Source organism: Podarcis tiliguerta (genome assembly GCF_965153285.1).
Source record: "Podarcis tiliguerta genome assembly, chromosome: 7".
In the NCBI taxonomy this organism is placed as follows: Eukaryota; Metazoa; Chordata; class Lepidosauria; order Squamata; family Lacertidae; genus Podarcis; species Podarcis tiliguerta.
Genome location: NC_139540.1, coordinates 83,868,895 through 83,887,313, shown reverse-complemented (window position 1 = coordinate 83,887,313; position 18,419 = coordinate 83,868,895). Strand labels below are relative to the sequence as shown.

Sequence of the window (18,419 nt, the reverse complement as noted above, 5' to 3'; positions counted from 1 at the left end):
CTTCTGCCTTGTCAGGATTCAACCTCAATCTGTTAGCCACCATCCATCCTCCAACTGCCTCCAGGCACTCACACAGGACCTTCACTGCCTCCACTGATTCCGATTTGAAAGAGAGGTAGAGCTGGGTATCATCCGCATACTGATGAACACCCAGCCCAACCCCCCTGATGATCTCTCCCAGGGCTGCATGTAGATGTTGAAAAGCATGGGGGAGAGGACAGAACCCTGAGGCACCCCGCAAGTGAGAGCCCAAGGGTCTGAACGAATGAATCATGGAAAGCATCCAACCTCTGCTTAAAAACCTTCAAGGAACTAGTGTCTCCACCTCCTGAGGGAGTCCCTTCCATTGTCAGACAGCTCTTGCTACAGCTACAGGCCGCCCTCCTTCTCTCAACCAGGTCAAGTGAAAAGGGCAAAGTGTGGGCAGTGAACAGGCTCACAAGGGTGTGTGTGTATACGAATATTTGAAACAGATAAAAATAAGAGAGTGGGTGCTCTCTGCTGGGGTTCAAGATGGGATTTCTCACCCTCACTTTCAGCTCTGAAGACAAAGATCCTGTGTTTCGTGACAACTTGGAATTTGTTGTCCTTGGTGGAGCGCACCACATCAATGACAGAGAGGGGAACCAAACCTTTAGGATATGGCTCCTGCAAGAGACAAAGGGAGCTCAGTGTTGCCATTTCCCCAATCCAGTTATATCTTATGCTGATCTGGGTTTCCCTCCCCAGCCGGAAGGCAAAAAAACCAAAACAAACCAGCTTGGCAACCGGGCTCTTGAAAATAAACAGATGGGTCAAAGGCTCATGCATGGGATGTTGGGGCCCTAAGTGGATGGTTGTCTTCCAATGACCCCTCCCACAGCCATGTCTCCTCCACATGCACAGAAAGGCCCACCCTTCCTCAACTGAGCCCGGACCTCCCATTGTCTTCTCCCTTTGGTCCCCCACTCAGGTCTCCCTGAGCGCCCCCCCCCTCCCCAAATGTGCAGCATTAAGCAGCCAGAGTTTCTCTTCTTCTGGTCCCACCTTTTCATTGTTGAAATACATGAGACTTTTCCCGTCAAATCTGACAAAGCGCCGCTGGAAGACGTAGTTCCTGATGGGAATAAAACGAGAGCTGGCTGAGTCCAGGGCCCTTTATCAGGGGCACCTCTCTGCACTGATAGAGCTTAAGAAAGGCCTCACTCTGGTACCAGCAGGGCTCAGTCCTAGCACTGATTTTAATTGCTTAGTGCAAAAAGATTTCAGCTCTTGAGCAGAAAGCCTCTCAGCTAAGGCTGAAGAGTAAAGGTTGTTTAATGGACTAATTGTATGCCTTTCAGCTGTTCAATAAATGTGCTTATTACCAAAACCTCAATATATGTGCCTTTCAGAGATAATCTGAACACCTAAAGCCATGTTGCTTGGAAACACATGTGACACCCCCCCATGGTCATCTTCAATGCAATTTGGAGTACAGAATCAGAGAAAGAGTAAGAACAACAACAACAAAAGCTTCAAATACCCCAAAACAAGTTACGTTCCTAATTGGCACTTCATTAAAAATTGCCCTTGCTGATCGATCCACCAAAGACTAAGTCGATCTGTTTACTGATTAAATACTCTGCACATGTGCAGAGTGTATTTCCTTCACAGAGTGATGCAGCCTGCTCTCACACATCAGGGCTTAGAGAAGGACCTCTTGCCCTTCATTTCTGGGTGTGTATAAATCTCAGCATTTCTTCTTCCTCTCCAGGACCTTTCTCTTTACCAAAACAGAACTATCAGTTTTCTGGCAGAGATGTAATTATTGTTTTTGTGTTTGTAGTTACTTCAGCTTGCGTGATTTCTGATGCTTAAATTGTGTGCACTGCTCTAGGCAGTTTATTGGGAAAGAGGCAAATAAATGATTGCAAGTGAGCAAAGAGCCTGTTTCCGCACAGGTTTTAACTTGGCCCCTTTCCCTTGCCACTTACCCCTGTGGAGACAGCTTGTCCAGCCAGCCGTTGAGCACAGTGACCGAGCGCTCTGACAGCGAGGTATAGCTGGCATAGGGAGAGATGGTTAGGTCCTCTGAAGTCTCATCAGGATACAGGTGGTCAGAGAGTCTGAATGGGGAGCCTTTGGCCCACAGAGCCTCCACTGAAGAGTATCCCTTGGTCTCATTCTGGCCAATGCGGACTGGCTGCATGGACTGGCTCTTTTCTTCTATCTTGGTATTTCTGCTCCTGAAAGAAAGACGTCAGATCTGTTTCTTGAAGCATGGACAGCCCTTCAGCTAAAGAACCAATTCCGTTCTCTCCCACAGCAGCTGGTAGCAAGAAGGGCAATCCTGTTCCTTTCAAAATGCCCTTTAGAGGAGCAATGAAGACAGAAGACCAGGAAACAGGAACACCAGCCCCTGCCAGCCCCATTCCTCTGTCCTGCTCTCCTCACTGAAACTGACAAGCAGAGGGGGAGTTAGAGTACAGTTAGGGCTTATGCACACTTCCTTTGGTCCCACTGCTTCCCCCTGGGGAAAACCATTCTTTAGCGCTCAACTGGAGCAAATGGAAATCAGATATTCTGCAGATTGCCATTTGTTCCAATTCAAAGGTAAAGAGCAAGTTTTCCCTGGGAAAGGAGGGGGGCAAGGGGAAAACCACTCTCGTACCTAGAAAGTGCGGGTCAAGCAAAAAACTGCCCAGAGCCTTGCTTTCTAGGCACAGGACAAGCGGAAGTGTGGACAAGCCCTGAGTGATGGCCGGTCCTGTGAGTCCCTCTCTGCTTCACGTGAAAGATGGGCAACCACTAGTAGTGCTACACCAGATCATCACCTGGTGGAAGCCCATGCCCATACTTACTCTGCACTGTCTAGTCTGGTGAACTTCTTTGCAGACTACACCAATGAGATGCCATATTCTGAGATATTTCCCAGTGTGTCCCTGCTCCCCTTTCGGCTTATTTTTAACACTGGTGAAAAAGAGTTGAGAAGTAGGGAAAGAATAGCAGCTAAAACCACTTACACGGGCCTTTCTTCTCCCTGGTTTGGTGCACATTCTGGCAACTCTTCATATTCCTGCCACTCAAGGGATCCTGCAGCCTGGAAGAAGATTCTCTTAGAATGTTTAGGAGACAAAGGTAGTTCTTGTTTCCTTTTCTTTTCTTTGCCTGCTGAAAGACAAGCTCCAGAACTCTATGCCCTGTGTACAAATTGATGCACACCAAGCTGCCAGGTTGGATCAGATCAAAAGACCAATCTAACCTAGTTTTAAGTTTCCAGCAGTGGCTACCCAGACGCCTTGAGAAAGCTCACAATCAGGGCAGGAAGGTATTGGCCACCTTTGGCTGTCTGTCAGGAGTGCTAAGCTGTGCCTCCAGCTATGCTAGACCTTATGTGCTTTTGGACGTAAGCTCCATTATTACAGAACTTTGGGAGCCTCCAGAGAATGTCCTTCCATGGGAAACCAAATCCCGGTTAAGTGCTGTGTGCCTGGAGCATCTCATTGCTCAGAAAAGTGGGGGTGAACAAAGAAAGTGGGGTGCCATACTAGGCCTCTGGCATCCCCCTAAGCACTTCTGAGGTGTAATGAGCAGCTGCTTCGATCATGGCTGATGTTGTTGTGCTTGTTATTAATCATATTCTAAGCCACCATCTCAAGGCAATTTACACGTAGGATAATTAAAAACAGTTCAAAACAAAGCAGCAAATACATTTTAAATGAGACTAAAACCTTGTGGCCCATTTGTCCAGCTGAGATAACCTGTTAGAACAAAAATGTATTCAACTGCTTCTCAAAAGTGCAGCTCATGGGTGCCTGTTGCATCACAACAGGAATGCTGTTCCACAGGACAGAGGCAGCCACACTAAAAGCCCCGCTCGGAGTTACTGTGGAGTGGGCTTCTGAGATCTCTGGAACTTTCAGGAGAAACTCTCCTGTGATCTACTGGGTGTATAAGGGATAAGGTGGACTCCTGAATTAGCAGAACTGAGCCTGAGCAGGAATCAATGCAAAGCATTCTCATTGGCTTTCACACTCCTTGCCCCTTACTCCATATTTGCATATCTTCTCACCTGCTCCTGGGCCGGCCACCATTGCCCAAACATGCTCTCGCAGTAGGGACTGATGGAGTCCTCAACAGGTCCTGTGGGAAAACAAAAGCTGAAATGTCAGGAGGGTTGAAGTGGCAGAAAGAAAAGCCCTCACTGGTCTCTTGTCTCTCAAGAGGGCCAAAACAGATGAGATGCAGGAGATTTTTGGATCTCACATGTTTGTTTCTACCTGGGTGGAATCTACACACATATTAAAAAACGTGAAAATGCTTTTTTAAAAAAACGTTTTGAAAAATACGCCATCTAGTGCCACATTTGTATAATGCACTTTACAACACACTTAAAATGTTTTTATTTGCAGCTGTATAGCTGAGTCCCCTGAGTAAAAAGGGCCCTTCCCCCAATCTTAATCCACCCTCCAACTACTATTTGTCTCACAGTGCAAAACACACACATGTAGCAGCTTTGACAATGGGGATTTATATTCTTCCTTCTTCACCGCTGCTGTTCCAAACAAATTCAGAGCCCCTTGTGTCTTGTCTGTTCTGGGCCTTGTGTTTAGCATTTCTCAGGTGGGCTCTGAACTCCTAGGCTCCTGTGCCCATGCAGGGTAAACACAGCCAGTTCCCCTAGGAAGTGTGCATAGACCCTGTACAGCTTTCAGATTTAGGAGCATATGGAACCCAAACAAACATTGACTCTCACAGTGTCCATCCCCCTCATTGGCTCCTATGTCTGATGTGGTTCTAGTTCTTCCCATGTAGCAATAGCTAAGTGGACAAAGGATGCTGTTGTCACTCTCACCTGATCTGTTATCAAGTCCCTGTGGCGGATGATCTAAGCAGAGCTGTCCCAAGGACCTGCAAGAATGGAGCAGAGATATAAATCCAGGAGGGATGCCATGTTACAGATCTCCTTTGCACTTTGCTCACAGGCACTCCTGGATAATTCATCATTTTCATCCTACCACCTAGTCAAGTAGCCAGGCATCATATTCAAAACTATCACACTTGCCAACTACCTCTACAGCAACATTCCCTCTACTCTACAGCCAGCCATGTAGTTTGTGGTTTTATTCGTTTATATCAGGGATGTGTCAACCATTTTGGCTCCATGTACCAGAACCTCGTAAGGATTTGCCTCGCACGACAAAAGTGACAGGGTGGATGGGTCTGCCCATCAAGTGACATCACAAATGACGTCTGGTGCTTTGAAGTCCCGGAGTCAGAACTTCAAAGCACCTTGAAGGCAGTAATGCAAGGATAATACTTTGGTTTTCACCTCCTTTTTAGGAGTGCATTGCTGATTGTGAGGTGCTTTGAATTCTAAAGCCCAGCCAAACTGAGTATGTTTGGGTGGGTAAGAGGGCCCTGCAGGGATCTCAACACACCTAAGTCAGGCTGGATTGATCTCCATTCACACCAGCTAATTTGTGTGTGTTCTATCCTGCTTAGCGCTGGACAGCTCAGGGCTGCTTCAAAGAGCATCAGTTGGAGGATGAAAACACTTCTCTCTCCAAATACTGTTCTTTGAAGCACACGCAGCCAAACCAACCAGTAATGGAAGCTGCTTTCCCCGCCTTGAACAAGGCATGCTATTGTCATGCGTCTTCTGACAGGCGGGTGGTAGTGAGGCTTGCTCTGATGGAGGAACCATCGGGAGACCACTTCAAGCTCCCAATTTATGTATAATGCCGGGTGCAAGGTGGAGCAGCATAGCTTCTCCAAAATGTCCTAGAGCAGGCTTCCTCAACCTCGGCCCTCCACATGTTTTGAGACTACAATTCCCATCATCCCTGACCACTGGTCCTGCTAGCTAGGGATCATGGGAGTTGTACGCCAAAAACATCTGGAGGGCCGAGGTTGAGGAAGCCTATTCTAGTGGGTCAAAGGGGGAAGTCTGGAGGCCAAGCAGATAGTAATAATAATAATAATAATAATAATACAGTAGTGCCCCGCAAGACGAATGCCTCGCAAGACGGAAAACCCGCAAGACGAAAGGGTTTTCCGTTTGCAGAGGCGCTTCGCAAGACGAATTTCCCTATGGGCTTGCTTCGCAAGATGAAAATTGCCGAAAAATTTTGAGGGTTTTTTTCCGCTCCAAAACCCCTTTTCCTGAAGCGCTAAGCTGCTAAAAGCATTTTAGCAGCAAAACCGCTAATCCCTTAAGCCTTAAAAAGCCGTTTTTAGCCCTTAAACTGCCAATAGCGCTAATAGCGCTACTCTGCTAATGGGCTTGCTTCGCAAGACGAAAAAACCGCAAGACGAAAAGACTCGCGGAACGGATTCTTTTCGTCTTGCGAGGCACCACTGTAATAATAATAATAATTTATTTATATCCCGCCCATTTGGCTGGGATTCCCCAGCCACTCTGAGCAGCTCCCAACAGAATATATATATATAAAAGCGATATAACATCAAACATTAAAAACTTCCCTAGACAGGGCTACTTTCAGCTGTCTTCTAAAAGTCAGATAGTTGTTTATTTCCTTGACATCTGATGGGAGGGCGTTCCACAGGGCAGGCGTCACTACTGAGAGGGTCCTCTGCCTGGTTCCCTGTAACCTTACTTCTCACAGTGAGGGAACCGCCAGAAGGCCCTCGGTGCTGGACCTCAGTGTCTGGGCAGAACGATGGGGGTGGAGACGCTCCTTCAGGTATACTGGGCTGAAGCCATTTAGGGCTTTCAAGGTCAGCACCAACACTTTGAATTGTGCTCGGAAACATACAGGGAGCCAATGTAGGTCTTTCAGGACTGGTGTTATATGGTATTGGCAGCCATTCCCAGTCACCGGTCTAGCTGCCGCATTCTGGATTTGTCATGGTCACTGTTAAGTTTGACCTCTTTCTCATTTCATGTATTAACTTTATTTAAGACTTTGCCTGGAACTGGCTGACAGTGTAGTAGGGTTTCATTTTAGATTTTTAGGAGTGAAGCTGTCCTCAAGCATCAGCACCACTGAACCAGGCCTGGCAACCACATTCATGAGAACTATGAAGCCCGGCAGTGTGAGCTTGCAAGTAAACCCCTAAAACTCTAAAACTCACCGCACCTCTTAAAGGACTCATTTGTAACATCCCCACCTGACCCTGATCCCTAGAGCTGCCCTGGCATGCCTCAAACTGACTGTGGAGCAAAAGGTCCGTGTTTTTCTTTTCAGGATGCGAATTAGCCTAGGTTCCATGCCATCCTATCACCCAACACGAGGGCTATATGGGACCAGCTTCCCTTGGCATACTAGGTAGTGCAATTGTGGGACGCTGTTCCTCAGGAATGCACAAATGCATTCTGAGAGCCATGAAAAGGCCTTTGTTCCAGCCCACATACGCCCTAGCCTTGTGCATCACTTAAGGCAGGCAGGCTGGCTGGCTGGCTGCAAGGTCCAACAGGGATCCAGCCACCAACTCCAAAGGACTGGGGTGCAGAACTAATTATCTGCAACTGCCACAACCAAAGGGGCGCGGGTGGTGCTGTGGGTTAAAGCCTCAGTGCCTAGGGCTTGCCGATCAAGAGGTCGGCGGTTCGAATCCCCGCGGCGGGGTGCGCTCCCGTTGTTCGGTCCCAGCGCCTGCCAACCTAGCAGTTTGAAAGCACTCTCGGGTGCAAGTGGATAAATAGGGACCGCTTACTAGCGGGAAGGTAAACGGCGTTTCCGTGTGCGGCTCTGGCTCGCCAGAGCAGCGATGTCATGCTGGCCACGTGACCCGGAAGTGTCTCCGGAGAGCGCTGGCCCCCGGCCTCTTGAGTGAGATGAGCGCACAACCCTAGAGTCTGTCAAGACTGGCCCGTAAGGGGGAGGGGTACCTTTACCTTTACCTGCCACAACCAAATGACCCCATTCCTATTTTACCTGAGGCCTTTCTGTTGGTTTCCTGAAAAAGCACTGCTAGGAGAGGCATAAATACTCACTTGGCATTCTCCACGGTCACAGTCCCATTTTGCTTGACCAGGTCAGAAGGCTGACTCCTCACAGTTTCCTTCGCCTCCATGCTTTTCACTGGCGAGAGCACGGTGACATCTGACACAGACTCTTTCTGCTCCTCTGGGGAGGCTGACTTGGTGAGGGCAGAAGGAAGCAGCAAGGGCTCTTTCTGCACTTGGCCGGCAGTTGGCCTCGACTCCGTTGGACTGACGGTGTCCTCAGGCTGGCTCTTGAAGGTGGATGAGGAGGTGAGTTCATGCACACTCCTGACCGCCCCACTCATGCCGCTCTCAGGAGCAAAACACTGCAGAGCATATTCCAAGTGGCCCTCCCTTGGTCTACTCTGAGGTGGCAGGGTGACCCCTTGGACTTTGTCTCCTGGCCCTACCTGGTGCTTTGGACTGATCTCAAGCCTCTCAGCATCCGTGGTACTTTCCCCTGGATCAAATCCCTCCAGAATAATAAACGTTCTTAGAGGTTGTTCAGAGCAAGACGTGGGATTGCAGACAGGCGCAGGTTTTTGTGCCAATGAGACTTTCTCTGGCTTGGCTGCTTGGTGCGCGCGAGGAAACAACGTCCTGGGTTTGGGCACTGGCTTGGTCACAGGAGGCGTCAGTTCCTTGTTCAACCGTGGATGCTGACTGTTGTCTTCAGAGTCAAGATCAACCCCAAGGCTGGGAATAGTTTCCACCAAGATGTCTTTCTTTGTGCCCACTTCATTCTTCTCTGCCGCCTTAGTCCCATCCAGAGAATCTACACACTTGCCAGATCTGTAACGAGCATCTCCTGCCATGTGCCCACTTCTGTCCCTCACAAGCAGTCGAGTTTGCTGCACTAAATTCAGAATCCTTTTGCGGTGCCCAGTAGCGGTGATGCCAAGCTTCTGCAGGTCCTCCTTACTGAGAGAGATCACATCTTTCACAGAGCCATATCCATGTTTCTTGAAGGTATCCCAGTATCTCTCCAGATGGATGAGGGCCAGCCAGTCTGCAATGTCAGAGTCCACAGAGCACTGCTGGTGCATGTCCCCTTGGCAAGGGAGGAAAGAGCTTTTTTCAGCCTACCACCTGAGGGAAAGGAAAGAAAGCAATTAAAAACCTGGCACAGAAAAGCAGCAGAACATCTCTACTGGAACTGGGAGGAACGGAGAGGAGCTAAGTGTATGGGAATCCTTGGCTTGCCTCATGAACCCCCATCATTGTGTCCAATTTGTGCAGATGAAAAGGCTCAGGAGTTCATATACCTTGAGATTAATTCAGCAGCATAAAATTGTCCTTCCTGTAGCCTGGCTTCCTTGGTGCTCATACTTTTCATGCTAGGCAAAAGCTCCCAGAGAACAGTAATGGTCTCACATGGAATCCCCCACCCACTTTCTCAGGAAGATGGGGCTGACAGACTTCTGTCACACAAAACTTGGCTCTGCACAGAGTCCTGACATTGGGCTGATATGCAGTCTCTGTGGGTCCTGAGAAGTCAGCCCTTGCTTGCTCTTGTGCTGTCTCCAGAACCCTGTCCTCTGTGCGGGAAGGTGCAGGCGCATCCGAGAGTGAAACAACTGGATTGCGGCTGGAGTGAGATTCTGCCGGGGTGACCAATATGGGGAGGGGTTTGTGACTGGAAAGGCACTGCTGTAATCTGCCTGACTGCTGGCTGAGGGCATGAGAGAGGTCACCAAACTGTGAGTCACACACAGCAAGGACCTCCTTCACACAGCCCGCCTGCCAGCAACTAATACAGCATCCAGCCTGCTAGGCAGACTCAGGATGGGAGGGTCCCCCCACCCCCCTGTTTTGCAGAAGCCCTTCCTGCTATCGGCTCAGAAATCTCTCTGGTTTCTCCAAATAGATGGAGACCAAAGACTTTCCTTTGTGCGTGCTGGTCTTTAGAAAAATTCAGTCTAAATCCAGAACTGGCAAGTCTCACTCCTGGGCAATCCACACTCCTGATTAATCATCGTTCTTGCAAAATGAAGTAAAATAATATATTTCTTACTTATTTCCCTGACTCCCAAGTCTTGTGTTCATTTGATTTCCCTTAGTTGTTTAATTCAGTTTCACATCATGGTGCTTTGTAGAAGGTGGAATATGGGAGCTTTGCCATGACTTATTCTGGAAGGGCAGATGCCTCAGACCACAAGACGCACCAATAGGGGATCCTAACCAGTCAGATCCTAACCAAATGTTACATGCAAAGGGGTGCAACGAAAGCACAACAGCTGCTTTTCCCTAGGAGGGAAGCTGTGGGAAGAGAAGACTCGGAGTGGAGAAGTGGCTGAAGCAGTGGGGGGTGGGATGCCTATTGCTCCACTCACATTTTTTTTCTGCACAAAACCATCCCCAGCTGCTCCCCCTGCGTCCCATATTCATTTCTAAAATGTTATATGCCACTATTATACCAGGTTTTTCATCCCCACCCTCATCCCAAACCTTTGAGACAGCATCTCCAAACATGTTTCAAACACTGCAAAAGGCAAAGTGGCTTGTGGTGTGCGCTCTCTCTCTCTCTCTCTCTGTGTGTGTGTTATATTGCTGTCAGGATTGGAGGTGGTATACCTCTGAAAACCAGTTGCAGGAGACCATGAGCAGGAGAGTTTTGTTGCATGTACTTCCTGCATGTGGGCCTCCCCATAGGCACCAGGACATTGTGAGGATAGAATCCTGGACTAGATAGCCCTTTAGTTTGATCTAGGACTCTTCTTATGGAAGAGAGAAAGAGATGCGGAGCAGAGATATGGTGGGTAGAAAAGAGTTAAATGCCATCTCCCTCCCACCAAATCCCACTCGAAAACCTGCATTTCTTTTGGAAAAGCAACCAGCAGCTGTATGTAGTTCTACCCTAATTTAGAAACCTTTTAAAAAGTTTGGGCCAATTCATGGAGGGTAGGTCTGTCAACTGTGATTAGCTATTATGATGTCTAAATGGAACTTATAAGTTCAGAAACAGTGTACCCTTGAATACCAGGTCCTGGGGGCCGGCAGTGGTGGTGGGGGACAGGGGGGATGGGACAAAGAGCGTCTATGCCACCTTCATGCCTTGTTTGTGAGCTTCCTGGAGGATTCTCACTGGCCACTGTTGGAAACAGAATGCTGGATTATTTGGATCTTGATCTAATCAAGCAAGAGAACCCCCATGTTCTAAAAAGAGAGATGGTCTTATTTAAGCATTTTAAAAAACAGACTGAATTTACTCAGGTATTTTCATTCCTAAATTAGGTGCCCAATAGCAAATGCTTTCTGGGCACTGTACAAAAAAATCTTGGAATAGGAAAGATTCCATCAACAAGTGCTTAATTTTCAAAGAAAGGATGCATACTTGTGATCTGTACCTAATCTGCATTAAATGATCCCAGGTACGCTCTTTTGCTTAAGAAACACAAATGTCTTACTGAACCAGACCATGTTCTACTTTGTAAGAATGGCAGCAGCTGCTGGAGGGACCACAGTCTGTCTCCTGCTCACAGCCATTCTCAGGGATGTGGCCGTATCACTTGGTTGGGTGCAAATCACTTCGTGTTCAAGAAATAAATAAAAGGACTATGAAATAAATGAAATGATTTAAAAGAATTAATCAGAACTTGTATTTCTCCCCAACATTATGTATATCGAAAATACTTGGCCTATATACCTGGCACTTCCCTTTCAAGGAGCTTTTCTTCCATTACATCTGGGAGGCTGCGGGTGATGGGGGCTGAGGCAGAGCTGCTAGCTTAGAGCTACCCAGCACATTCATGGTACGTGCAAGATCTGAAGCTGGGAGCTTCTGGTAGTCTCTTAGCCATGGCTGTGTATCGGCTCCACAATGTGCCTTTGGCAGCTTTCCTGACTCACTCCCATCCCCAGTTAGGAAAGTTTTCGCAACTGCTACAGAAACGGGAATTAGTCTGATACTCCTCTGGATTAAACTACTGTAATTCCGGCAATGGCTTACCTGTTCTCACCCCCCTCTTCACTCATCGTGGGTGCAGCGGCTGGTGCCACAGGAAGGCTATAAGGTATCCTTAGGAGTCTTGCTTGTAAAGCATCCCAGGCTGAATGTTTTCTCCGTGAATCTAGCTGCTGCACATTACACCACTTTGCGCTCGCTGAGCCTCGCCCCCCCCCCCAGTTGTCCCATTTCCTCCCATTGTTCAGTGCAGGCTTCCTTCCTGTTGCTCTCTCCAACCCGCCCCCAAACAGGAATTACTTCAGCCATGCACTAAGAGTGTATATTTGTGCATATGCTAATGGCCCTGTGCATGCAGGCAGCTTGTGCATTCTACTTGGCATGAAATGTGTGCATGTACTTCTCCAGATGTACCAGTCTGGAGGTGGTAAACCTGTGACTGAGCTGCACTGCTTCATATTGTGTGAGTGCCTGCGCATGTGGGTGAGGTGGGGTCTCAGCTGACCAAATGTTTTATTTTGTATATGTTAAATTCCCTGTACATAGAAAACTGGATGTCAGAGAGAAGGATATTAGCCACTGACAGGCTCATTTTCGATGCACAGAGATTTTTGTTGTTGTCAGCATCCATCTGCCTTGATGAGACAGTGGAGTGTGCCTCCAGAGGTGAAGTCAAACCACTGCATTGCAGAAGTGAAGTGGGCTGCCCAGATGACAAGACCACACTTTTGGCCTTGCTGATGTGGTCCATAGGAAAGCAGACCAAGACATTTGGTACCAGCTTGGCTGTAGGAGTTGCCAGATGGAGGCATCCAAGATGCCAACCAGCTGTCTTAGGGACCTCACTCCAGATTTGTGTATGGTTTAGCCTTTTATTCTCCCAAATATGTCCTGCACGGCAGCTGAGATTTGGGATCAGAGGTTTCCCTCTCCTAGATGGGCTACCTTTGCAGGTTGATGGGCTCCATCTGCCCTTCACTTCCCTCTACGGCAGGCATGTCCAAAGTCCGTTTCGGGGGCCTGCCGGTTGATTTAATCCGGGCCCTGTGGCAGCTTATTTCTTGAGTTAAATCCAAAAAACCCTCAACAACCTCAATCCTAAAAAAAGGGTCAACAATTGTGGTTGGCCCTTTGGTCAGCCCTCACAGCCCTTCACTTCATCAAATCTGGCCCTCTTTGGGAAAAAAGTTTGGACCCCACTGCCTACAGAAAATGCAGAAACCACCTTCTTGACCGTTGGACTCATTCTTGATCCCACCACACAATCCTCAGGAGCCTGTCTTTGCATGCAGGGAAAACTCAAACTGAGAGTTTGAGTTTTTGGCTACCCTCACCTCATTTAACCGGCCAGCATATAGCACAAAAAACCATCAATAAAAAGTACAAAAAACATTGACTTAAAAAGTACATGCTTTGTATGGAGAAAGTATTTGATCATTTAAGTCCACCTGCAATTTGCTGCAGCGGAGCCAAGACACAGGTTTACGACCTTAGTAAGAACTGTGCCTGATCCTTCACACCAGGTATTATACAGGTGTGCTGTCATGTGAGTCAGCACACACCATTGTGTGCAAGTCTGTATATAAGGAAATGTGAGGAAACAGGGTTTGCTGCAGTCAAGAGGCAAAAGGTTTGAGTCCTCTCAAACATAACTAAGTCTAAACAAAGATGACAGGAAAAGCTGAGTGCCCAGTTGCAGTGGCGTAGCGTGGGGGGTGCAGGGGGGGCCAGCCGCACTGGGCGCAACATCTGGGGGTTAGGGTTAGGGGCGCAAATCCATTGGTTAGGGGGCGCAAATCCACGGGTTAGGGGGTGCAAATTACTTGCCTTGCCCCGGGTGCTGACAACCCACGCTACGTCACTGCCCAGTTGTTCCAAGGAGTAAGGAGGAGGAGACAACATGGTGTACTTCACTGCACCCAAGTGAGGGGGTTGGGGAATCCAGGGAGCAGCAGGGTCTCAAGTCATCACAATCCGCACTGTATTCATTCCGCACTTAACTTAAATCAAAACTCTGCAGTCAGTAGATTCTATTCGATTAACAAAAAGGTCACCGCAAAGGTTTTTAATCAGCCGGCTGCCAAGTTTACAACTGGGCTGGTGAATGTGTACACTGCATACGGGTTCATTGCTAGCAGTGCCATCGATGTTGGCTTCCTTGGAAATAACTCCGAGGACTCGCTCCCTGGAAACTGTCTTTAGCGGCTTCAGGTAATCTAAACCCAGCAGTCAGCCAGAAAGAACGTGTGAATTTGAAATAACATTGGTCCCCGTCCCCCCTACGCTTACCTCTTTGGCTAAAAGAAAAGTTAGCGTCTCACTGCGGGGCAGGGAAACCCTGCAGAGCCGCTGCCAGCCAGTGTGGGCAGCGCTGGGCGAGATGGGCCAGTGGCGCAGCGCCGCTTCCGAAGTCCCCGTGTCCGCACCAGGAGTTGAATCTCGCGCCCCGCGCCGGGTCAGGACTGGCCGGGAGCCAAGGCTCCCTCCCTCCTTCCGTGGCGCCCGCCTTCACCTGCCCCTGCAGGCCCGTCGCCGGCAGGATCGCCCTCTCCGCGCAGCGCAGCAGCGGCGCCTCCGCCTGCCTCCTCGGGGCTGTGCAACTCGCGGGCCGGACGGAACCCTCCCTGGCCCTGCTCTGGCCCCGCGCTCGGCCCGCCCCGCGAACCTCCGCTTTCGCTGCCCTGGTGGCCGGAGCGGCTGCGGGAGAAGCCGGCATTCGTGGCCGGGATTGGGGCGAACCAGGGGCAGCTCTGCCGGCAGCGACGGAAGAAAGGGGTCGTGCGCGGGTGGGCAGGGAGCCGCTCGCCCTGCTCAGGGATCCCCGGCCCTTGGAGCCCGGCGGTCTAGGGAGGAATTGGGCCGAAGAAGAAAAAATGCCTTAAAAAATAATAATAAAGTAGTGAGTTACGTTTAATAATGATAATAACAAAGGCTGACAATTCAGGGCACGGGCTTGAATTCTGCCGGAGGGGTCACTCTCAGGCTTGCCCCCCACGTAGCTGCCCCGTACGGACTGGATTGGAGGAGTAACCTGCAAGTCAGCCCATTCCTATGTAGAGTTAGCACACCAGTGATAAGTGTGCATGCGATATTGGCATGGTCATCCAGCCTGCAAATGGAGCCACTCACATGGTGCTGTGCCATCTATATGCACACTTACATACGGACAAGCCCAAGCAGTGGCGTAGCGTGGGTTGTCAGCACCCGGGGCAAGGCAAGTAATTTGCACCCCCTAACCCGTGGATTTGCGCCCCCTAACCCATGGATTTGCGCCCCCTAACCCCCAGATGTTGCGCCCAGACCGGCCGGCCCCCCTGCACCCCCCATGCTACGCCACTGAGCCCAAGGCTGCCCTACGCCCACTTTCAGCCCACGATTTCTTACTGGAGTGCTTGGCATACAGGAAGATTGACTACTCGGAGAGACAATGCCCCTGTGACTCGGGACAAATAGAATCGGTAGAGCATGTCCTTCTCCAGTGCCCCTATCACAGAGGCATTCGTATTATCCTGATTTCCCCACTACTTCATAAGTACCCAGGGCGCACAGGGCAATTCTATACCCCCCTCCTGCTCTCAGATACCAGTCCTTGCAACAACATACAATGTTGCTAGATTCTGCACTGCAGTGCTCAAAATTCGTCGGAGGATGACCTGTGCCAAACCCCAGATTTAATGAACATATGAGTGCTCTGTAAATTGATAGTTAAAGTCTTTTATATATCAACCGTATTCTTTTAGCTTCTTTTAAATTCTTATAGACTTTCACATTCACCTTCTGTTTTAGTACCTTTTAGCTTTCCAAAACGCTTTTCAGATTTTAAATGACTGTATCCCACCCTTTTATGCTGGTCTAAGACCGTAATAAAGATTTGTATTGTACTGGAGTGCTCAGATTCTCTCAGAATCACGAGGATGTTCTCAGAAGCATCACCTGGTCATATCTCTAGACCAGGGGTCAGCAAACCTTTTCAGCAGGGGGCCAGTCCACTGTCCCTTGGACTATTTTTTTGGGGGGGGGGAAATAAATGAATTCCTATGCCCCACAAATAACCCAGAGATGCATTTGAAATAAAAGTACGCATTCTACTCATGTAAAAACACCAGGCAGGCCCCACAAATAACCCAGAGATGCATTTGAAATACAGTGGTACCTCGGGTTACATATGTTTCAGGTTACATACGCTTCAGGTTACAGACTCCGCTAACCCAGAAATAGTGCTTCAGGTTAAGAACAGTTTCAGGTTAAGTACGGACCTCTGGAATGAATTAAGTACTTAACCAGAGGTACCACTGTAAAAGGACACATTCTATTCATGTAAAAACATGCTGATTCCTGGACTGTCCGCGGGCTGGATTTAGAAGGCGATTGGGCCGGATCTGGCCCCCGGGCCTTAGTTTGCCTACCCATGCTCTAGACCAAGCTCCAGCTGTGAAGTAGAAATCTTGTATTCTAAGGGCCGCAAGGCCACTACCTTATTGTGCAGAAGTTACATCTGGCCCCGATTTACCTAATGCTTACGGTGAAATTGATTATGGTCCTTACGGTTTTAAATTTATGCAGGTTTATTGAGGCTGAGATAGGATAGCCCTAGCAATGCAGTCTGCTCTGTACTGTTAGGATTGCTGGGATTAGTAAGCAACAACCCTGCAATGAGTCAAGTGTTAATACTGCAGCAGTGGCGTAGCGTGGGTTGTCAGCACCCGGGGCAAGGCAAGTAATTTGAACCCCCTAACCCGTGGATTTGCGCCCCCTAACCCGTGGATTTGCGCCCCCTAACCCTAACCTCCAGATGTTGCGCCCAGTGCGGCCGGCCCCCCCTGCGCCCCCCACGCTACGCCACTGTACTGCAGGTCAGAGGTGGGGCTGAGGCTGGTTTGGATTCCCCAAACAAAACATCCTTTGGGTTGCAGCAAAGGCTAATCTACATAATTTGCCCCCTCAGCCACCACCCAGATCAAATTCAGTGCTAAATTGCACACAAAAGCCTTCCATGCAGCTGCACTTTAAAGTATTTTAAAACTCAGAAAAATTATTATTTTTGGAATGAAATTGGATGTGAGCTGTGGAAGAGTAAGAACTCATCTCTTTGCTGGTACGATGTCTATCAGTGGAATGTGGATCTGAACGAATGGTAGATGGGTTTAGCTAATCTCAGGCCTAGCAGCAACTTCCTATTTCCTTTCCAGCCAATCTCAGGACACTGGGAGGCTCCCTGAGTCACAGGCCAAACAGGAAAGCTCCCCAGCTGTATTTAGTGGGAGCCCTCCTCCATTCCTGAGCCACCTCATTTCCTGGATGTCTTTGCTGGGTCTCTGAAAAAGGATTGCCTTCCCTTCCCTACTCCTACTGGAAGAGTGCTGCTGTTAACCACCAACGAAACTGAACTGGGCCAAAATCCTAAATTAAGAAGTTGTCTCAAAATCTGTGCTGCTGTAGTATTCTGCATATCAGCGAGTTGGGGGGTTGGTTTCGCTTCCTTAGCTTTCTATATAAATCAGCTTTCTATATACAGTGAGATTTTTTTCCTAGCAGAGAGTGAATGTTGGACTCTGATAGGAAAAAGATGTTCCTATTCCCCTCACCCTCATACAGAAGCTGTGCCTTTAAAGAATAACTTGAAACTGATTCACACTGAATGAATATTAATTCTTCATACTAACATAATTTGCTGTCTGCATCTGATCTGGGAAGGTCCCTTAAATGGGGAAGCACAGATAATTCCTTGTTTCTGAGTCTAGAAATCCAGTTCTGATTTGCTGCTTACGAGACTGGTGAGTCATGACTATGATTCTGAGCCAGTGTGGGAGGAGATTGCATGAAAGCCTTCTTCACCACCACTGTTCGTGGCCCTGGTGGTGACTCTCTTCTCCAGTGCTGGAGTTGTGCTACCTCTCTGATCTCTTTCCCCCTTCTCTCTCTCTCTCTCACCCACCTTAGGAAAGTGGTAGATTATCCACCTTGCAAGCAGGTGGCCTCTGTTTCAATTCCCAATGGCACCTGCAGGTAGGGTTGGGAGAAGCTCGTGCCTGAAACCATGGAAAGCGGCTGCCAGTCAGTGCAGACAATACTGAGCAAAATGGACCCATGGTCTGACTCACTACAAAGCAGCTCCCTATGTTCCTATGTTGTTCATGTGTCACATTCCATCTTATAGCACTTTACAGAAGCAGCAAGTTAAAATTCCTACTTTTAACACAAGCTTTGCTTATCAAGGTTGACAAAATGTTGCCTTGTGTGTGCTTTGCTGAGAGCTGTTAAACTGCACATGCTGAGAGTGTTGCTTCTTGCTGTTGTATGTTTGTATCACGGAGCGGATGGCGCTGTGGTCTACACCACCGAGCCTCTTGGGCTTGCAGATTGGTGCTCTGCCCCAGATTCTGCCAACCTAGCAGTTCGAAAGCACGCCAGTTCAAGTAGATAAATACATACCAGTGCGGTGGGAAGGTAAAAGGCATTTCCATGCGCTCTGGCTTCCATCACGGTGTCCCATTGCACCAGAAGCGGTTTAGTCATGCTGGCCACGTGACCCGGAAAAGCTGTCTATGGACAAATGCCAGCTCCCTTGGCTTGAAAAGTGAGATGAGCGCCACACCCCATACA

At 48.8% G+C, this 18,419-nt stretch overlaps 1 protein-coding gene across 4 annotated transcripts in view; it reads right to left on the bottom strand.

The window, feature by feature from the left end:
- Positions 1-14,478, bottom strand: part of ARAP3 (ArfGAP with RhoGAP domain, ankyrin repeat and PH domain 3) — a 38,515-nt gene extending 24,037 nt beyond the window's left edge. Inside the window, exons 1-8 of one of the 4 annotated variants that reach the window (XM_083448530.1) lie at positions 14,106-14,478; positions 7,922-9,001; positions 4,817-4,872; positions 4,034-4,104; positions 2,985-3,061; positions 1,956-2,207; positions 1,027-1,096; positions 528-648 (exon numbers count right to left, since the gene is read on the bottom strand). In XM_083448530.1, coding sequence (XP_083304656.1) covers positions 528-648; positions 1,027-1,096; positions 1,956-2,207; positions 2,985-3,061; positions 4,034-4,104; positions 4,817-4,872; positions 7,922-8,958 — 1,684 coding nt within the window. In that variant the 5' untranslated portion in view covers positions 8,959-9,001; positions 14,106-14,478. Of the gene's footprint in view, positions 1-527; positions 649-1,026; positions 1,097-1,955; positions 2,208-2,984; positions 3,130-4,033; positions 4,105-4,816; positions 4,873-7,921; positions 9,002-11,861; positions 12,042-14,105 lie in introns of those variants that run through there. The other 3 variants (XM_083448532.1, XM_083448529.1, XM_083448531.1) reach the window with 3 other exon arrangements.
- Positions 14,479-18,419: the final 3,941 nt, after the last annotated feature.